General features: G+C 29.7%; 2 protein-coding genes across 7 annotated transcripts in view; one reads left to right on the top strand and one right to left on the bottom strand.

Moving 5' to 3' along the window:
* The window catches only part of GABA-B-R1 (metabotropic GABA-B receptor subtype 1), a 170,828-nt gene that overhangs the window by 124,652 nt on the left and 25,940 nt on the right, over positions 1–20,236 (top strand). For 4 of the 6 annotated variants that reach the window (XM_064357713.1, XM_064357714.1, XM_064357717.1 and 1 more), the window contains 1 exon segment: positions 17,115–17,575. In XM_064357713.1, the coding sequence (XP_064213783.1) occupies positions 17,115–17,575 (461 nt within the window). 6 annotated transcript variants of the gene reach the window in all.
* On the bottom strand, positions 381–10,400 carry LOC103314542 (uncharacterized). The gene is made up of 10 exons (XM_008200904.3): positions 10,253–10,400; positions 9,987–10,192; positions 9,697–9,934; positions 8,112–8,742; positions 7,791–8,054; positions 7,582–7,743; positions 4,718–5,012; positions 4,427–4,664; positions 694–1,600; positions 381–647 (listed from the first exon to the last, which is right to left on the bottom strand). Exons 2-10 carry the CDS (start codon positions 10,166–10,168, stop codon positions 481–483), a joined length of 3,084 nt encoding a protein of 1,027 aa, XP_008199126.2. The 5' UTR covers positions 10,169–10,192; positions 10,253–10,400; the 3' UTR covers positions 381–480.

The following is a 20,236-nucleotide window of genomic DNA, read 5'->3' as shown; positions in this document are numbered from 1 at the left end:
ATTTTTTCTGTCAATTACCATACATTTTAACTGAGATTGACCCTTTTTGTTGTAGTGAGTTAATTCTTAAGCAGTTTTCACTTTCTTTATAACTTTTTATTATTCTTTGAATCCATGTTTTCTCCTATCTTAAGAATGTTATTACTTTTTTTTCTTTTTTTTTGTTATTCGTTGTTAATCAACTGTACTAAATTTTAAGTTTTCAATTTTTTAAAAATTTGTCTTTTTTGTACATTTATATTTGGCAATAAAGTCATTTTCTAAATTCCTTTGTGTTTTTTTATTCTTTTTCGTCAGTTTTTATTTGATAAATGTCCCGAAAAGCCAAAATACTAGTTTTCTTAATTTTGAGCGATCGCAGTCCAAAAAAACGCCAAAAATTATTAACAAATCCTTTATTCACTGTACCAGAACATAGTGCACGATTATAAAAATAAAAAAGGGTGCTTAACATTAGTACCAAAAATTCAAACCAGGTCCTTACTTTAATTTTCTAAAATTGAGCCAAAATCCTCCAACAGGCGCTGTTACAGGACTTGTAGCCACAAATTTCAAAGGCACTTTGGTCCTCTTATTAACAGTCAGCTCATAATGGTGGATAATATACGCCACTCCGACTTTAATTTGCAACAAACCAAACCTGATCCCTAAAAAAAAAATCAAAAAAAAAAAATTGTCGAAAAAAACACGTACCTAAACAAGCCCTTGGTCCATCACCATACGGCAAAAACGTCCCCTTGGCAATACTATCCTTATTAGAGCCCAAAAACCGCTCCGGTTGGAAGGAATCGGGATTTTCGAAAAATTTCGAATCATGTTGAAGCCCATAAATCGGGATTATTGTAGTTGTCCCTTTTTCAATCGTCACCGTTTTGTTCGTATTTTTGGTCACGAAAGTAAAATCTTTCGTACAAACTTTTTGCAAGTGTTGCAATGGCGGATGCAAACGCAACGTTTCGTTCACAACCGCGTCCAAAAAGTGGATTTCTTGCAAGCCATCGTACGGTAAAGTCCCATTTTTTGCAAACGCTTTCTCCACCTCTTCCCTCAGCCGCTCCTGGACGCCGGGATTGGCGGCCAGCTCGTACAGCACAAAGCTCATCACCGACGCACTGGTCTCATAACCGTCGGCGAAAAACGCAGCTGCGTGCGAAGTCACGTCAATCAGTTGGTAATCCTTGTGGGTTTTCGTCAATTCGATCAAAATGTGGAGGAAGTCGTTCCGGAGCACGTTGTTCTCCTGCCGGTACTTCACCGTTTGGCCGATGAGGTCGACGAGTCGGTTTTCGACGTCTTGGGAGATGAACCGCACTTTGAGGATTTTCGAGAGGGAGGGGATGATTGTGGAGAGGAAGAAGGTGAAGAAGGCTGTGCTTCCTGGTGACATGAAGTCGAGGGCCAGTTGCTGGAATTGGCTGTTTTTTTCTTCGAGGCATTTGCCTTCGATGCCGAAGGCACAGCTGGCGACGTTGTTGAGGGTGAAGCGGCCGCAGAGGTCTTTGATGTCGCAACCGGTTCCGTTTGTTGTTTCGGGGTGGGTTTCGATGAATTTTATTAAAGTGCCACTTACTTCTTCTAAGAGAGGGTACAACCATTTCATCTGCAATTTTCATTAATAGTTTTTCAAAAAACTAGTTTCTTTAATCAACGAGCGATAGCGAGTGAGTGACTTTAATAGTTAAGTTGATTACAATATTTTTTCGTTGACCGTTAACTTTTTTTTTCATGGCACAATCACCAACAAGTAATAATTTCGAAAAATCCGAAATGATTTCCAAAAATTTTTAGTAATCCACCTGTTGAGAGCCACTGTGTGGCTTATGGCAGTTTATTAGCAGTTATTTTTTTCATTAAACGGAATGGCGATGGTGGCGCATAGGCGTTTTGAGAATTTTTCGTAATTGTGGTTAATATGTTTATTTGTGTGGGAGGTTCGAATCCCAGTCTTGGCACAAAAATTTTTGTGTTTTTTTTGTAAAATTTAATAACAAAAATAACGTAGTGGACCAAGAAGTTAATTTATCTCTGCTATTTTGTCAATAATATCAACATTTACGCTAATTTTTATAATTTTGATTCAGCGGTTCTCAAAATTTGGGTATTTTTTTTTAATTTTTTTTTAATTTTTTTTAAATATGCAATAATTCAGAAATGAGGTACAATACAAATTGTATTTTTTACCTCTGATGCTCAAAAAATGCAAAATGTTTGTGATTACTGATTAAATATTGATAAATAGTGGTCAGTGATTGGTATCATAAGGTGTTTAGTTTAAACAGTTACAAAAAAACTGGAATTTTGCAGTTCTAACACTTCGATTAAACAAAAAAGTTAACAGATTTAACAGATTCCAAAAATTTAAGGCCATCTTTGATCAATTTCAAATGCTCATTATAACTCAATTTTTCACAACAAAATGCTGCAGTTTTTTGTTAAATTGAGGAAAATTTAATTTTGCTTTAATTTATACGTAAGTTTATTCGATGGAACTACAGTTTTTTGATTTTTTTTGAGTTTGCTATTTTTTTCAAAAATCAATAACTCGGCCATTGCTAGGTATTTTTGAAATGCAATCTGATATCTAAAAAATTTTGAAAAAAAATTCATTCTGTATTTTCTCAATACTTTCTTAACTAATTGAACGACAATTTGATTCTTATACAGGCTGTTCCGACTAAAATGCACATTAGAAGTATTTAAAGTTCTGATAATTATATATTATTTATCTGAAAATTTGTGTACAATGGTGAATGTTGAATGAAAATATTTAAACTTGACGGCACTTTCGATTATGCCAGAAGTTGGTATTACCTTTTTTAAATTTGGCCGTTTTCAAAATTTTAAATTTGCAGTTAAAAAGTCGAGAATTCGGCTATTTTTCTAAATCTTTAAAAAGATTTAGAAATCAAAAACCAATATCTTCTCTTCAGTGTTTTCAAAATTTTGGAAAAAAAAATTACAAATTCCAAAATCTTAGCGTAATTTTTGGTCAGCTTCTGCAAGCTACAAGTCAATTTTTTTTAATGGAATGCCCCAATTTTTATTTCACTTTGTGGAAGAAAATTTAATTTTTCAACGATCTGTGATAGTATTCTATTCCTATCTGTGATAATTTTCAAGTTATGTTGGTTTTCTTTGACATTGCCACAGATATTTTTGCACAGTTTGACAAAAAATGTTTCTCATTGGATAAACGATATGTTCTGTTCAAAATTTTACTTTTTTTCTCTGAAAACAAAACAAATTCGTTAGATTTATATTTGAAAACCTTCATTTTCTTAATATTGTACTCACCTTTTCATGGCAACTTATGAGAAAAGAGCTATGGCTGATAAATTTTGCAATACTAACAAATAATTCGTATAACTTTTTGTTGGTATTTATTAGTAAATTTTGGGTTTGCTAACTTTTTTAGAAATTCGTTAACACCTAAGAAAAGATCTAAACCTTCTCTTTCACATAAGAGAAGAAGAATTTCAAAATATAAAAAAACGGCAAAGCTATCGATTTTTAAAGCCACTGATGCAAATCCAAAAATTTTAAAAAACCCTAAATATTTCGAAAACGACTAAATTTTAGTTTGAGGAAAGCTGACAAAGTTGCCTTAAATTAACTTGAGTAACTCGAAAATGCAGTAAAAAACATAGCTTTTCATTTCAAATAAGAAAGCTGATAACGACCTTTGATATAATAATAATAATAAAAATATAATAATAATTATAATAGGCCTTTATTAAAAAAAATAAAATATAAATATAAATAAATAAATGTACAAGCTTTGTGGGGGCGAAGTCTAGTCGAAGAGTATTCAACTCAACTCCCCAAAAAAAGAAATATAAAAATATATAAAAAATATTAAACAATAAGAAAAATAAAAGAAAAATAAAAGTAATATAAATAACTTTAGAAAGGTACAAATAGAAAACTAGATATAAGCGGAAGTGTCGCCATGTTGAAATCCATTAATATATATTATATATTATATATATTATATTATATATAATATATTATATATTATATATTATATATTATATATTATATATTATATATTATATATTATAATATAATATAGCTAAATATATTATCTAATATTTAGAAATTCCTGAGATTTTTTTGGACTTCCACGTGTTTCTTGAAAAATTAATAAAATAAAAAAAATAAAAGAAAAAAATATTTAAAATTAAATATTTTAAAATCGAACTTGAACATTTGAAAAAAAAGGTTTATAAAGGTCATGAGATTGCGTCAGTTATTAGGAACTTTCCCAATTTAAATAAAAATCACCTCAATATATGTTTGCTAAAAATTTCAAAATTTCAAACATTTTCACTCTTGCAGTTAAAGTACTATTTTATCAACTCAAAGAAATTGATAAAAAAATAGTTCAACATGTGCTACAGAAAAAAAATTGCTATCTGTAACTTACTTTTCCACTGGTGAATCCAGGTGTTAGTTTTTGTCTCGTAATTTTCCAATCATCCCCCCTTAACAAAAAGGGATGACGCCCTGCAATAGCATCAGTACCCTTATCTATGTACATATCATTATCGTGGAAGCTATTAAACGACTTAAGAATCACCTCTTTGACCAGCTCAGGGTCACGAATTAAAATTATGGGCGACATGGCTCTATACAAACCCACCACATCTTCATCTTTAAATTCACTACAATTTTTCTCCTTTGTAATTATTACACCAAACAGTCGCCAAAAACTCACTTGTAAGCTTCGGCGAAAACTTGTCCTGGCGAGGCTTGCAAAAGTAGCACTTTGCCGATATTTCCGACCAAATAGTGCGGTCTTGGGCCTTTCACACCTCGTTTTTTCCAATACTGGTAATTCAAGTGTATTAAGTAGCAAATTATTGTCACAGCTGTGACTATCAGGATTATTGGTAGCATTTTGCCGGTTGAGAGACGACTGCAATAACGAGTTTTCTCTGGATGATGATTAACTAGGGCCTTGAGAATTGCGTACTGTTTGTATTTATAGAATAGCAAGTGGTTTTGATTTTTTTATTACTGGGTTCATTTATTTGGGTTAGGTGATAACTTTGTTTCGGAGCCGAAATTCGAGAAGAAAAATATTGTACAGTACTAATTATAGGGGTTTTTATCGCAAACTTTTGATATGTTGAGTTAATTTGCAGTCAAAACATGTATACAACGTTAATTGTGCGGTAGTACTGCTTGTTGTTGGTTTCATGACTGTCAAGGTTGTTTCAATTCAACTGCAGGATGAACTGGATTGATCACATTTATGTTTTCTGTTTAATTTTGATTGTAAATTCCTATTTGGTTTGTCTTGTTTTGTATAATAATGACAATAAGAAGGTCAGATGAAACATATGCATAAGAAAATAGGTAGTAATTAATTAATAAATCATTCTACTGTTGCCATGATCAATTTTTCTACGTTTCTACATTAGAAACACTAACATTAGATTTTCACTGCCTGGCTTGGGACACTTTTAAGGTCACTCAGTATAAGTAAATTGCATGTTTTCAGTCCAATTAAACCTATAATTACAGTGGCCAGTTTTTTTAGTTTTTAACGTACACTTTGAACACTATTTCTTATAAAAAGCACTAATTTTTTATATATTTTTTTAATATACAATGGAAAAGAAAGCATATTTCTGTTAATTATATACTTTTTTCGCAATATTTTAAAAGTATGACTACTTTTAAACGATAAATAAATGATCTGTGAAACAAAAAACAATGAGACTTTGCAAAATAAGAGAAAAAATAATTACAGTTCAGGTCAGGTCAAGTCAGGTCAGGTCGAGTCTTATGTCATTTTTTATGTCAAGATTAAGATATAAAAAAAATTATAGTTTAATTCAGGTCAGGTCAGGTCAGGTCTTATGTCAATTTCTTATGTCAAGGTTAAAATATAAAAAAATATTATAGTTTAAGTCAGGTTAGGTCAGCTTAGGTCAGGTCTTATGTCAATTTCTTATGTCAAGATTAAAATATAAAAAATTAATTATAGCTCAGGTCAGGTCAGGTCTTATGTCAAGATTAAAACAAAAAAAAATATTTATAATTTAAGTCAGCTCAGGTCAGGTCTGGTCTAATGTCAATTTTTTATGGCAAAGTTGAAATATAAAAAAACAATTATAGGTTAAGTCAGGTCAGGTCAGGTCAGGTCTTACGTCAATTTCTTATATCATGATTGAAATATAAAAAATTCATTGTAGCTCAGGTCAGGTCAGGTCTTATGTCAAGATTAAAACAAAAAAATATTTATAATTTAAGTCAGCTCAGGTCAGGTCTTATGTCAATTTTTTATGTCAAAATTGAAATATAAAAAAACAATTATAGTTTAAGTCAGGTCAGGTCAGGTCAGGTCTTATGTCAATTTCTTATGTCAAGATTAAAATATAAAAACTTAATTATAGCATAGGTCAGGTCAGGTCTTATGTCAAGATTAAAACAAAAAAAAAATTATAATTTAAGTCAGCTCAGGTTAAGTCAGCTCTTATGTCAATTTTTTAAGTCGAAATTGAAATATAAAAAAAACAATTATAGTTTAAGTCAGGTCAGGTCAGGTCAGGTCTTATGTCAATTTCTTATGTCAAGATTAAAATATAAAAAATTAATTATAGCTCAGGTCAGGTCAGGTCTTATGTCAAGATTAAAACAAAACAAAATTTATAATTTAAGTCAGCTCAAGTCAGGTCTTATGTCAATTTTTTATGTCAAAATTAAAATATAAAAAAATTATTATAGTTTAAGTCAGGTCAGGTCAGGTCAGGTCTTGCAAATCTTGCAAACCCATATATCAATTTTACACCGCTTTTGGGTGTCCAGTTGTGTGTGTCTATTTTCTAAATTTTTTTTTGCTCAAAAATCCATTAGAAAATAAAAAATCAGGTAACTTTGGGGGGTAGCGATCATTTTTTTTTGTATTTATTCTACAGGAAGTTTTAGAATGTTTCAAGAAATCATAAAATTTCGATTAATTAATATTTAGTACACAAAATCTAATCTCTTTCATATAGGACAATGCAAAATAATCAAAAAATTCAAACAAAGGTAACTAATTTTGGGTCTAACGCCAATTTTTTTTCGTATTTCTTGCTCACTTAAACTTGTTTCAGAAAGTCAAATAATTAATATTTAAACTTTTTAATACGTAATACTTGTTAATTAATATTTAGAAAAAAAATTAAAAAAATGCGTTGAGCTAATTACCAACTCTGATTTTTGTAGGAAAAATTTGAGATTTTTATTTTATTTGAGATAAATATGTTGTTTTTTTAGTTAACAGTCTAACTCGTCCGATGCGTTTTTTTATTTATTTATTGTTATAAGCTGAACTAACCATTTTTTTTCTGACTTTTAATAAGTAACATACTATTATTTAGTTTTTAAATTTACTTAAGTTCGAAGTTAATTTAGGGGTGTCATTCTTTTTGATCGTGACTGTACTTATAACAAAACTAGGAAGGTGCATTGAAATTACAGTTTGTTTAATTTTTCGATACTTTTTTATTTACCACCATCATACACACATTTAGAGGAAAAATAAAAGCATATTCGGAATAATACTACAATTTTTTAGCAAATTTCAACGAATTTTCTTAAAATTTAGCCAAAATCCGCCAACCGGTGCCGTCACAGGATTCGTTGGTTCGTACTTTATCGGCCTTTGCGTTTTCCCATTGACACTCAACTCAAAATGGCGAATAATATGCGCAACTCCGACTTTCACTTGCAACAAACCGAATCTTTGTCCTGAAATCAAAAAAATAACAAAAAAATTTCACCCCACATTTTCGCACCTAAACAACTCCGGGGGCCTTCACCAAAAGGCATAAACGTGCACTTGACCGTTTTGTCCTTATTTTCCGGGAGAAAGCGCTCCGGCTTGAACAAATCCGGACTTTCGTAATAATCCGGATCATGATGGAGCCCATGAACTGGCACAATAACCGGAGTGCCTTTCTCAATAGTCACCGACTTGTTTGCATTTTTCAAAACGAACGTAAAGTCCTGTGTGCACAATTTTTGGAAGTGGAGAGCCGGCGGATGCAAACGTAGTGTCTCTAAAAACAAAAAAAAAATAAAATACAAGAATTTGGAATTTTTTCTCCAAAAATTACCATTAACCACAGCATCCAAGAAGTGAATTTCTTGCAAGACTTCATACGGCAATTTTTCCTCGTTATTTTCAAACACTTTATCGACTAATTCCCGCAGTTTTGTCTGAATGTCGGGGTTTTCCGCCAAACAATACAAAACAAAACTCATAACCCCAGCAGTAGTCTCATAGCCATCTCCAAAAAACCCAGCTGCATGTGCCACCACGTCAATGTCCGTGAACTCGCTGGAGGTTTTCTTCAGTTGTGTCAAAATGTGGAGGAAATCGTTGCGGACAACATTGTTGTCTTCGCGGTACTTCACCGTTTGTTGGACCAAGTCGGTCAGTTTTTTCTCGCAGTTTTTCGTCACGAATTTTATTGGGAGGACTTTGAGCAAGGACGGGTTCAGTAATACGAGGAACAGACCAATGAAGCTCCAACTACTGGGCGAGAGGAACTCAATGGCCATTTGTCTGAAGTGGTTATTTTCCTCCTCGAAGCATTTGCCTTCAATTCCGAAAGCACAACTTGCCACGTTATTTAGCGTAAAACGGGCGCACACGTCTTTGGCGTTGAGGGTTTTGGGCTGATTGGCGATGAATTTGACCAGGTTTTCGGCCACTTCGTCTAAGAGAGGGTACAGCCATTTCATCTACGATTCCAAAAATAAATTTTGTTTGTGAGAATTCTATTAATTTAACGTTTTTTTCCATTTCTATAGTTTTTTTTGTTTCTCAGTTTTTGGGCGCTTAGTTCAGAATTTCTCAATGTGTTTTTATTTTTGAAAACATGCACACTCTTTTTTTTATTTTATTAATTAAAAAAAGTGTGTTTTTGTCAAAAATTTTAAATTATTTCAGAAACTAAGAATCTACCGTTTTATTTGCATCTAAGGCGAAATCTCGTTCCGTGAGATAGACCAGCCCTTAAACCGGTTCACTGGTGTCTCTTTTGTCTCAAGAATGAGTAATTGACCAATAAAAATATAAAAATCACCTCCTACTTGTTTATCTGGTGTACACTTTTTGTACCTTATAAAATTTTTGTATCAGCCTTGATTTTGGAATAAAACAATAACTTTCGTAGAAGTCTCAAAACATTACTTTTGATTTTTCAATTTATTTAATATAATTATTATAATTGTAATTATTAATTTTTCCAAACCAACAGTGTAAATCTTAATTAATTATGTGAAAGTTCTACTTTTTTAAGATGTTTAGTTTTTGTGTTTTTATTTTCGTCAAAAAAGCAAATTATTTCAAAAACTAAGTAGAATCGACTGTTTTATTTGCATTTATGGCGAAATCCCGTTCTGTGAGATAAACCAGCCCTTAAACCGGCTCACAGGTGTCTCATTTGTCTCAGAAATGAGTAATTGATCAATAAAAATATAAAATTCACCTCCTACTTGTTTATCTGATGCACAATTTTTGTATCTTATAAAATTTTTCGTCAAAAAACATCTAATTATTTCAAAAACAATGTAGAATCGACATGTTTATTTGCATCTGAGGCGAAATCCCGGCCTTAAAACTAGTTCACTGGTGTGTCATTTAAAAATTATTTTAAAAAATAATAAGTTTTGTCTGCCAGTTCACTTGATTACCTTTCCACTTGTGAATCCTGGCGTCAACTGCTGCCGAACACTTTTCCACTCCTCTCCCTTCAAGACGAAAGGGTTTCGCCCAACAATTGGGTCCCTTTTTTTGTAAACGTACACATCATTATTATGGAAACTGCTAAACGACTTTACCATCACTTCCTTAATTAGTTCAGGATCACGAACTAGAAGTACAGGCGTGGTTGCTCGATACAGTCCGACCACTTGTTCGTTTTTATATTTACTGAAAATTTTTCCTCAAGTTTGCAATTTTTTTTTTTCAAAAAACCACTCACTTGTAAACATCGTAATATACTTGTCCTGGTGACGCTCGCAAAAAGAAGCATTTTCCAAAATTGCCGAGCAAAAATACGGGCTTTGGGTTGGGGATTCCCCTTTTTTTCCAGTACTGGTAGTTGAGGTGCAGCAAATAGTACACTATTGTCACCACTGTGATTGTTAGGATTATTGGGATCATTTTGCAGCGATTGGAGGAATGGTTCTGAAAATTTAATGATTTTACAGTTGTTTAAATATGTTTAATGCTTCGAGTCATCGTTACTTTTCCCAATATTTTGTTGTTTAATTGTTTATCTGGCTGGGTTTGGCTACTTGTGATGACTGTTTCAAATTGGAAGCTTCCCTAACGTTCCAAACCATTGTAGCTCAATAAGATAATTGTATTGTTAACTCGTTTATTTATCAGTTAACGGTGGCCCAATTCTGGTCAAGGTCGCCTTGACCAAAGCAATAACGATTTATTTATAAATTTTTGATAACGTTTCCGTAAATATAAACCTATTTTTAACTACCTTTCAGACAACAAAACTTTAACTAAAATTTTGATCAATTTGTTCCAAATAGCGCATTTTTTCAAATAATTTGTAGTACTTTATAGTAGGCTTTGGCCCTATTTTAGCACTGTGACTTATCAGTTCATCAGTAAAATAAATATCAAATCAAAGATTTTTTATAGTCTATAAATTTTATTATATATTTTTCTGTTTTACTTTCTTCTTATTTTTTTTGCTTTTTGGTAAGAAAATTAATAGTATAAATTTTATTCAGATAAAGAGAATATTAGAAAATGATTTTTTTAGTTTGCCTTTAATTACCTGATATGGTAATAATAATGATGACAAAAAACTAAATTCAAAAATTTTTTGTGACAAATAATTACTAAAAATGAGTTTAATGTCTTTATAATGTGTAACAAAATTTTATTTTATTTTTTTCTTTTTTTTGCCTAAACGGCCAACAAAACTGTAGTTTGAAGAGTGTGAAACATCAGCATTACTGTTATTAAAAAATTCAAAAAATTTGTATTACAACTTTTTTTTGAAAAATTTTACTTCTTCTCCAGAAAATAATTTAACAATATGTTGGTCTCGCTGTTTTAAAAAAAATATATATAAAAACCAATAAAATAAAGTGAATAAATTAAAAAATATTGATAATCTACACAAACGGCGTTATTTTTTGTTGTTTAATTTTATATGAAGCGACTTTTTTATTTTGTTTTAAATTGTTAACATGAAGACACTAATTAAAAAACCTGAGCATAAACAAATAATTACGAAAACAATCATTTTTTATGAAGTACAATGTGTTCAAAAATGATTGTTCATCACGTCACCTATGAAATTTAAACGTAATGTACCGCTTAATCTAAATTTTGAATGCCGTCAAAGTGACAAATCCACCAAAATAATGCAAATCTAAAAATGAAAGAGAACACAACAACAAAAATTACGGAAATATAAGACACAAATCAAGACAAATTTCAAAAATTTAAAATTAAAAATTCAAAAATTTGCTAAAGATGACAGTACTCAGACTACAATAGTCATTTGAACGAAACGGTGCATTGAATTTGAATTCCACAGTCAACAACCATTTTTGAACACATTGTATAAACCACATAGTATAAAATTATTTATAACTTTTTTTATCTGTTATTAAAAAAAAAATTATACTTATTGTACGTAAAATTAACTGTGTTGTGTTTTTGTTTTCGTCAAAAAAAATCAAATTATTTCAAAAATTAAGCAGAATCGACCGTTTTATTTGCATCTATGGCAAAATCCCGTTCTGTGAGATAAACCAGCCCTTAAACCGGTCCACTGGTGTCTCATTTGTCTCAGGAATGAGTAATTGACTAATAAAAATATAAAAATCACCTCTTACTTGTTTATCTGAGGCACAATTTTTGTATCTTATAAAATTTTTCGTCAAAAAACATCTAATTATTTCAAAAACAAAGTAGAATCAACATGTTTATGTTATTTTAAAAAAAAAATTATACTTATTGTACGTAAAATTAACTGTGTTGGATGGAACAAACTGTTTTGCTGCACGATTTTTAGTGTTTAAGTTATGATTTTTTTGATTTTGATGCTTTTTTGATTTTTGTTTTTAGTCTTATAGTTTTTTTTGAATTCTGAAGACGAAAAAAAGGTCATAAAACCTTGCCTAGAGCGAGTTTAGAAAACGATTTTTTGACCACGACAATTTTAGTCAAAAAAAAATAAAAATTTGTACAGGTTAAGTCAATAGTATCTTACTTTTGAATTTCTACATATATGCAACCAATAATACAGATCAGCTGACCAGATCAGTAATTCTTAAAAAAATTAAAATCTAATCTTCGATTAAATTTTTTTGAGTATTATCAAGTTTTTCTTGATTATGGACTATTATTATTTAAGTCATAAAATTAGAACATGTCAGAAATAACCCACTATTGACTAACCCTGTATATTCCAAAAACTAATGTAATACCTTGTTTTTTGAAAAAAAAATTTATTCTAGGACGAAGCCAAGTTATTTTTGACGTTTTTTCAATTTTAAACACTCAATAAAAGAAATATTTTTGGACTGAACGAGTTTTTGTCAAGTCAGGTCAACATAGTTTCCGTTATCACCTTGGTCCAGTTAATCCCTCCAAAAGCACACATATGTCATTGTTTGCCACAAATGTTTGAAACTGTCCAATTGATCATTCGATTGTCCATTCATTACAACAGCCAATGTCAAGAGCTCCAGTCCCAAATTAAACTTTTACCTTTGGCTCCTGTTTTGCATTTAAATCCAACTGTATATAAATTGGGGAAATAATGAGCAATTATTATTCGCCCTTTAACAATAGAGCTAATACTCCGATAATTTTGAAATAGAGCCTGACCAGATTAATTCCATTCTGACGAGCGGGCTTTCAGTAACCACTCACGTTATTGGTAATTTATTGTTGCTGAAAAGTCGGAACTATTTAATTTTTAAGGGTAGAAAACCGCTTAGCTTCCGAATAAACTGGCTTTTCAAAAGGAATAAGATTTATTTCCGGCACAGTCTTCAATTAGACCTGTTTGTCCCCTTTCAGGCAAACATTCGTGCGCTTTTGTGCGCTCTGTGTAAACAGTTTCCAATTTGCTTTCGATCCGGTCCTGGATTTCCAATTTAGCCACGACTATTAATAGTATTTATGTTGGCGGCAAGGTTATCAGATCAATTCCCTAATTTAATAATCATAGGCGGCATTGGTTTCAACCAGACCATTTCACATTTATCCATAACTAATGAAAATTTTATTAGACTAAAGCTGCTTTCAGCGTTAGAGCTGTGAGAAATTGCTGCAGCTATCTGATAGCCGACCTACATGCTTGTAACAGACACGATACGTGTTTTACACACCAAGGGTTGAAAAAAAAATATCTCTAATCTAAATGGCTGTGTGAAATTTACAAACTGGAATTGGAATTTTTGCTTCTGTCTTCTGTTAATTGGTAATCGAGCCAAAAATAACAAATGTCAAGTGTTATCAATCAGCTGTTGATAATTTCATGAGAAAGCCGACAGTTTAGATGTGTACTAAGTGCACTTCTAGATCTAGTGTTCACTATCATAGATATCGGGACCCAATTTAAACAACTAGATATCAGTTGTAAATACAGTGACTTGCACTTTTCGCTCTGATTTTTAAAAACTGTCCAAAAAGATGAATAAGGAAAGAAACAATTACACAGCAATATTTTTCACATTTAAAAGTAGTGATGATTTGCTGATTTTAAAGGAAAGACAAATCATGATGATTTTTGCTACCTAACAAGTCAGCAAAACTCGAGTTGATGACCAAACATTTGGTGAATTAGCAAAAAAATATTTGCCAGACAATAATTCTTGAATATTTTATATTTTATATTTTATATTTTATATTTTATATTTTATATTTTATATTTTATATTTTATATTTTATATTTTATATTTTATATTTTATATTTTATATTTTATATTTTATATTTTATATTTTATATTTTATATTTTATATTTTATATTTTATATTTTATATTTTATATTTTATATTTTATATTTTATATTTTATATTTTATATTTTATATTTTATATTTTATATTTTATATTTTATATTTTATATTTTATATTTTATATTTTATATTTTATATTTTATATTTTATATTTTATATTTTATATTTTATATTTTATATTTTATATTTTATATTTTATATTTTATATTTTATATTTTATATTTTATATTTTATATTTTATATTTTAAATTTTAAATTTTATATTTTATCTTTTATATTATATATTATCATATATTATATTATATTATAAAAAAAGTATTGGGAATTTTGCGATTTTTTCGACGCCAGTCGCTTCCCCGGATCATTTTACATGGGTTTATGAAAAAATTAAAAAAATAAGCAGTTTTTAGGCATCATTGTCCTGAATAATTTAAGTTAGTCGTTTAGTTCTGCATTAATCAAATTTACCGGCGCCACCGCACAGATAAAATAATTGCAGTTTAATGCCGATATGTTGCTTTAAAATTTATCGACAGCAATTTGCAAATGTGCCTGTTATATAGCATATAAATGTCAGAAATCCCCAAACACGTGTACCAGTTTTGCGCCACCACATTTCATTCGAGTTTTCCAACTTTAATTATTCGTATTCGAGCTCAGACAGGTATTTTAGCAATTTTCCGTAGTTCACCAAAAAAGGAGAAAAGAGAGAAAAAACGATTCCACCTTTTTATACTAGAATTTCCGACTCGTTCCAAATTGAAGTAATAATCGACTAGGGCGCTTAACATTGTCGGAAATTTTCCAGATAGAATTTTTATTATGAAAGTTGGATAAAACTTAGTAAAACCAACAAGGCCGGGATTATTTTTTCACTTTCTCCCTTTTCCATTTATTCGAAATTGCCTTCATTTCCTGGAAGTAATTTTTACATAAATTCTCATGTCGCCTTTCGCTTTATATTTCACGACACCATGGCCGGATATTAGTGCAATTTTCAGAAAATACACGAATAAATGACACACATGACCGACAAAATCTAATCAAGACGATCGAAATTATTCTAAAATGTAAATATTAAAAACATCGGTGTTAAAAGCTACATTTTTTTTATTTATTTTTCAATTATTTAATGGTTAATAATGGGCTTTTTGAACTCAGTGCGAAACCACGTATAAATATTTTACAATGTTTTATTTTCTTATAAATTATCCTCTCAGTAAGCACACTAACGTAAAAATAACGTAAAGAAAGAAACGTTACTTAGGTTGTAAAAACGTTACTTTTAACGTGGAATCAGCACATATTTGTTATTGTTGTCACATCTCTTCTTTTTGTCACCGTTTTTCTTTTTTTTGTTTTTTTTTCTCTTCTTCCTGTTTTTCTTCTTGTTTTGTCTTTGTTTCATTTCTAATTTTTTTTCTTTACTTCTTTTCTACCTATATTGTTCCGCATATCATTTATTCCTGTTTTTTTTCTATTATTTTTTTCTTTATTATTTAACTACTTTCTTTTTTTCTCTATCATGGAGTCCAGTAAACACACTAATGTGAAAATAACGTTAAAAAGAAACGTTAGTTAGGTTGCAAAATCGTTACTTTTAACGTTGAATCAGCAACATGTTTTCTTTTTGTCACTATTTTTCTTCTTGTTTTTCATCTTTTAGTTTTTTCTTTTCTTCTTTCCGTTTTTTTTCTTGTTTTGGTTTTGTTTCTTTCTTAATGTTTTCTTTCTTCACTTTTTTTCCACCTATTTCGTCCTGCATATCATTTATTTCCGTTTTTCTTTCTAATATTTTTTTCTATTTTTTTCTTTATCATTTACCTACTCTCCTTTCTTCTCTTTCCCGGAGTCCAGTAAACACACTAATGTGAAAATAACGTAAAGAAAGAAACTGTTTTTTTGTTTTGTCTTTGTTTCTTTTCTAATGTTTTTTTTTCACTTCATTTCTATCTATTTTGTTCTGCATATTTTTTATGTTTTTCTTTCTATTATTTTTTTCTTTATCGTTTATCTACTTTTTTTTCTTTTCTTTTACGGAGCTCAGTAAGCACACTAACGTGAAAATAACGTAAAAAAAGAAACATTAACTGGGTCGCAAAAACGTTATTTTTATCGTTGAATCAACGTAAAAATGTCTGTTATTTGCAACGTAAAACATTAACGTTTTTTTTAGTAACTATTTAAACGATTTAAACTAAATACAAAACCAGAGATAAACGTCAACAAGCAACGTTTATTTATATTTTGTTCTACAACGTTAGATTAACGTTAGACAGCATTAGTAAAACCAAATTCAGTTTCTTGAAACGTTAATTATACGTTTAAAACAAACGTTAGTAAATACGTTTATTAATAACGTTAAAGTTCTTTTACGTTTTTTACGTAATACAACGTTAAGTTGAGACGTTATTTAAACGTTGAAAATTGGTAAAAAGGATAAAGGTGGTTTTTAAACAACGTAAAAAAAACGTTAAAAGCAAACGTAATCATATAACCACTTGTAACGTTAAAAAAACGTTATTTTGTGTACAACATAACATTATCCTCTCTAAATACAACGTTAATTTGAGACGTTATTTAAACGTTGGAAATTGGTAAAAAGGATAAAAGTGGTTTTTAAACTACGTAAAATAAACGTTAAAAGCAAACGTAATCATATAACCACTTGTAACGTTAAAAAAACGTTATTTTGTGTACAAAATAACATTATCCTCTCTAAATACAACGTTAAGCTGAGACGTACTTTAAACGTTAAAAATTGGTAAAAAAGATAAAGGTGGTTTTTAAACTACGTAAAAAAAACGTTAAAAGCAAACGTAATCATACGACTAATTGTAACGTTAAAAAAACGTTATTTATTATATTATACTTTTAGCAGAAAATATTTCCGGTTCGAGACTTTCTCCCCGAAAAAAAATCGCGTTGGGGTTGTTTTTCGCGTCACCCTCTATTTGCAGAAAAGCCGTAATTCGCCAAGTCGTCGACATTTCTCCCACGTTTCCATTTTTTCTCGCTCGACTTCCGGCTGAATAATGCAAGTCGATAAGCGCCCTCGATCTTGATTATCTTCGTTACCAACCCCCGCAATTTTTTTTGTTTCAGGTTGGTATGAGGACAATTGGTTTGAGGTGAACCTGGAGGAGGAAAACATCGAATGTAGCTTGGAGCAGATGCGGGAAGCTGCAGAGGGTCATCTGACCACGGAAGCGCTTATGTGGAACCAGAATCTCAACGAAAGGACCATTTCGGGGATGACCTCGGAGGACTTCCGGCTGCGCCTGAATCAAGTCCTGCGGAAAGAAGGATACAAGATCGATAACCAGCGTTATCCTGAAGGATATCAGGAGGCTCCTCTGGCCTACGATGCCGTCTGGTCGGTCGCTTTAGGTATTTTTCCTTTTTTTTTGGTTGATTTTGTACGATTTGCCTCCGCAGCGTTTAATAAAACCATGGACCGTCTGCACAAATATGGCAAAAGCTTGAAGGAATTTAATTACAATAATAAGGAAATAGCCGACGATATTTACTCAGCCATCAACTCGACTCAATTCTTGGGAATTTCCGTAAGTTGGATGTTTTTTTTTAAACGGTTGATAATTGATTAATTAATCCGACACTCCACTTTGTTTAATTAAACGGAGGCAACCCTTTAACCTTTGCAATTTTCCGCACTCAAAAGGCGCTTTCTCAGGTGACCACGGTCGAGTAAATTTAACACGATGCTCGTCACACTCTATTACCATCGAAAACTCGAGATTGGACATCCCACGAATGTGCGTGCGGTACATTGTTTGAAAATTAAATAAAACGAACGAATCTGTTTGAAAAGAGGCTGTGGACGTGGCTCGGATACGAAAAGGAAATTGAAAGGATTGCGAAAACAGATGTAATTGGTTTTAGGCTGGTTTTTTCAATTACAAACACTTTTTTTCGTTTGACCTAACATTTCATGTTCATTAGAAATCAAAATATTTTCAGATACTGAAATTTCAGTAATTTCAAGAGTCATTCAAATAATTCAGTATTAATTTTTGTAATTCCAACTTAATTTTATAATTTATAATTTATAATTTTATAATTAATTTTTTTATTACCACAATAATTTCTTGTAAGTGCGATAGTTGTAAGAAATTCAACTTAATTTCTGTTATAATGGAATAAATAATTTCAATTAATTTTTGTAATTTCAAAATAATTCTCACAATTTCGTATTAATTCCGATCTTTTTTTAAATTCAACGAATTTTTTCTTCCAAATAAACTCGGATAATTCCTCAAACAACTCCAATAACTCCACTCAATAGCAAGCTAAAATTAATTTTATTAATTCCAAATTAATTCCTGTAATTTCAAACTTAATTTCCCTTCTAAGTAATCTTGTTTCAATTTAAAAAGAATTCTACTAAGTATAAAAAAATCCGTAGTTCCGATAATAATCCACAGTAATTTTTATAATTCCAAACATTCCAGTAAATCTAAAAAAATCAGTAATTTGCAATTTCATAATTCCAGTAATTCTGAAAATTTACGACAAAATACCAGTAATTCTAATGATGAATTTCAGATTAACGTCAATAACTTTTAATTAGTTTTTTAGTTTATTAATTTTAATTAATTAATTAGTGTAATTTCAACTTAAATTTTCGTAATTACGACCACTTTTCGTAATTTCAATATAATTCTTGTAATTTTAAATTAATTCCGATAATTCTAAGAAATTCACCCTGATTTTAGGTTTAACATAAATTTAAGAAATTCAAAGAAATGAATTAAGGAAATTATTACAAATTAATTGGGATAGTTGTAAGTAATTCTACTTAATTTTCAGATAATTCAAGAATTCTAACAATTGCAATAATCTTTTTGTAGTAATTCCACATTATTAATTCTCACAATTTCGTATTAACTCGGACTCTTTTAAAAAATTCAACGTAATTTTTCTTCCAAATAAATTCAGATAATTCCTTAAATAATTCCAATAATGCCACTTAATAGCAAGCTAAAATTAATTTTCTTAATACCAAATAATTCCTGTAATTTCAAACTTAATTTTTGTTAATTTCGGATTAATTTAAAAAAAAATCCACTAAATATAAAAAAATTCTTAATTCCGATAATAATCTACAGTAATTTTTATAATTCCAAGCATTTCAGTAGATCCAAAAAAATCAGTAATTTGCAATTACATAGTTGCAGTAGTTTTGAAAACTTCTAACAAAATATCTCTAATTCTAATGATGAATTTCAGATTAATTTTAATAATTTTCACTTAGTTCGCGTAATTTCAACTTAATTTTTTGTAATTACGACCACTTTTCATAATTTCAATGTAATTCTAAATAAATTCCGATAGTTTTAAGAAATTCACCCCAATTTCAAATTTAACATTTTAATAATTTACAATTAATTTTCTTAATTTCGCAATAATACAAGAAATTATTCCAAATTAATTGCGATAGTTGTAAGCGGTTCTACTTAATTTCCATTTTAAGTAATCTCAAATAATTCAGGAATTAACTTTAACAATTTGCAATAATTTGTTTATAATAATTCAAGAATAATTATTCAGAGTTATAACTACAATAATTTCAGTTTAATTTTTGTAATTCCAAAATAATTCATGTAATTTCGTATTAATTTCGAATAATTCCTCAATAATTCCAACAATTTCGATTAATAGTAATTTAAATTGCATTTAATTAATTTGGAATTAATTCCCGTAATTTCAAATTAATTTTAGAATTAGAAAATAATTTCAGAAATTCCGAATAATTTTGACAGTTTTTAGAAATTCCAGATTAACTTAAACTTTCGTAATTTAAAAATAATTGCTGTAATTTAACATTATCTTAAATAATAGTTTTAAGGAATTTATTTTCTATTCATAGCAAACTCGGATAGTTCGAAAAAGAATCCCTATAAGACATAGTAATAAAAAAAGAAATATAATAATGATAAAGTTAGAACAAATGTTCTTTCTAAAAGTTTTATAAATGTTATTATTTTATTATTAAAATAAATTATGACATCTGTTGTTTTTTTTTGTTGTTTACACCTATTTTTGTATATATTTTGTTATTACTTTACAAACAAAGTAAGAACTTTGTTTTATATTTTTGTATCACTTGTTATTTAAGTATATTTTTATTTTTTTATTTATGTGTTTATTTATTTTTCTTTCATTTCGTGTTATTATGTTATAAGCACCTTTTGTTTTTTTTTGTA

Source organism: Tribolium castaneum, chromosome 7, assembly GCF_031307605.1.
Source record: "Tribolium castaneum strain GA2 chromosome 7, icTriCast1.1, whole genome shotgun sequence".
Lineage (NCBI taxonomy): Eukaryota > Metazoa > Arthropoda > Insecta > Coleoptera > Tenebrionidae > Tribolium > Tribolium castaneum.
The sequence above is the reverse complement of the archived record's forward strand: the minus strand, read 5'-3'. Positions and strand labels throughout refer to the sequence as shown.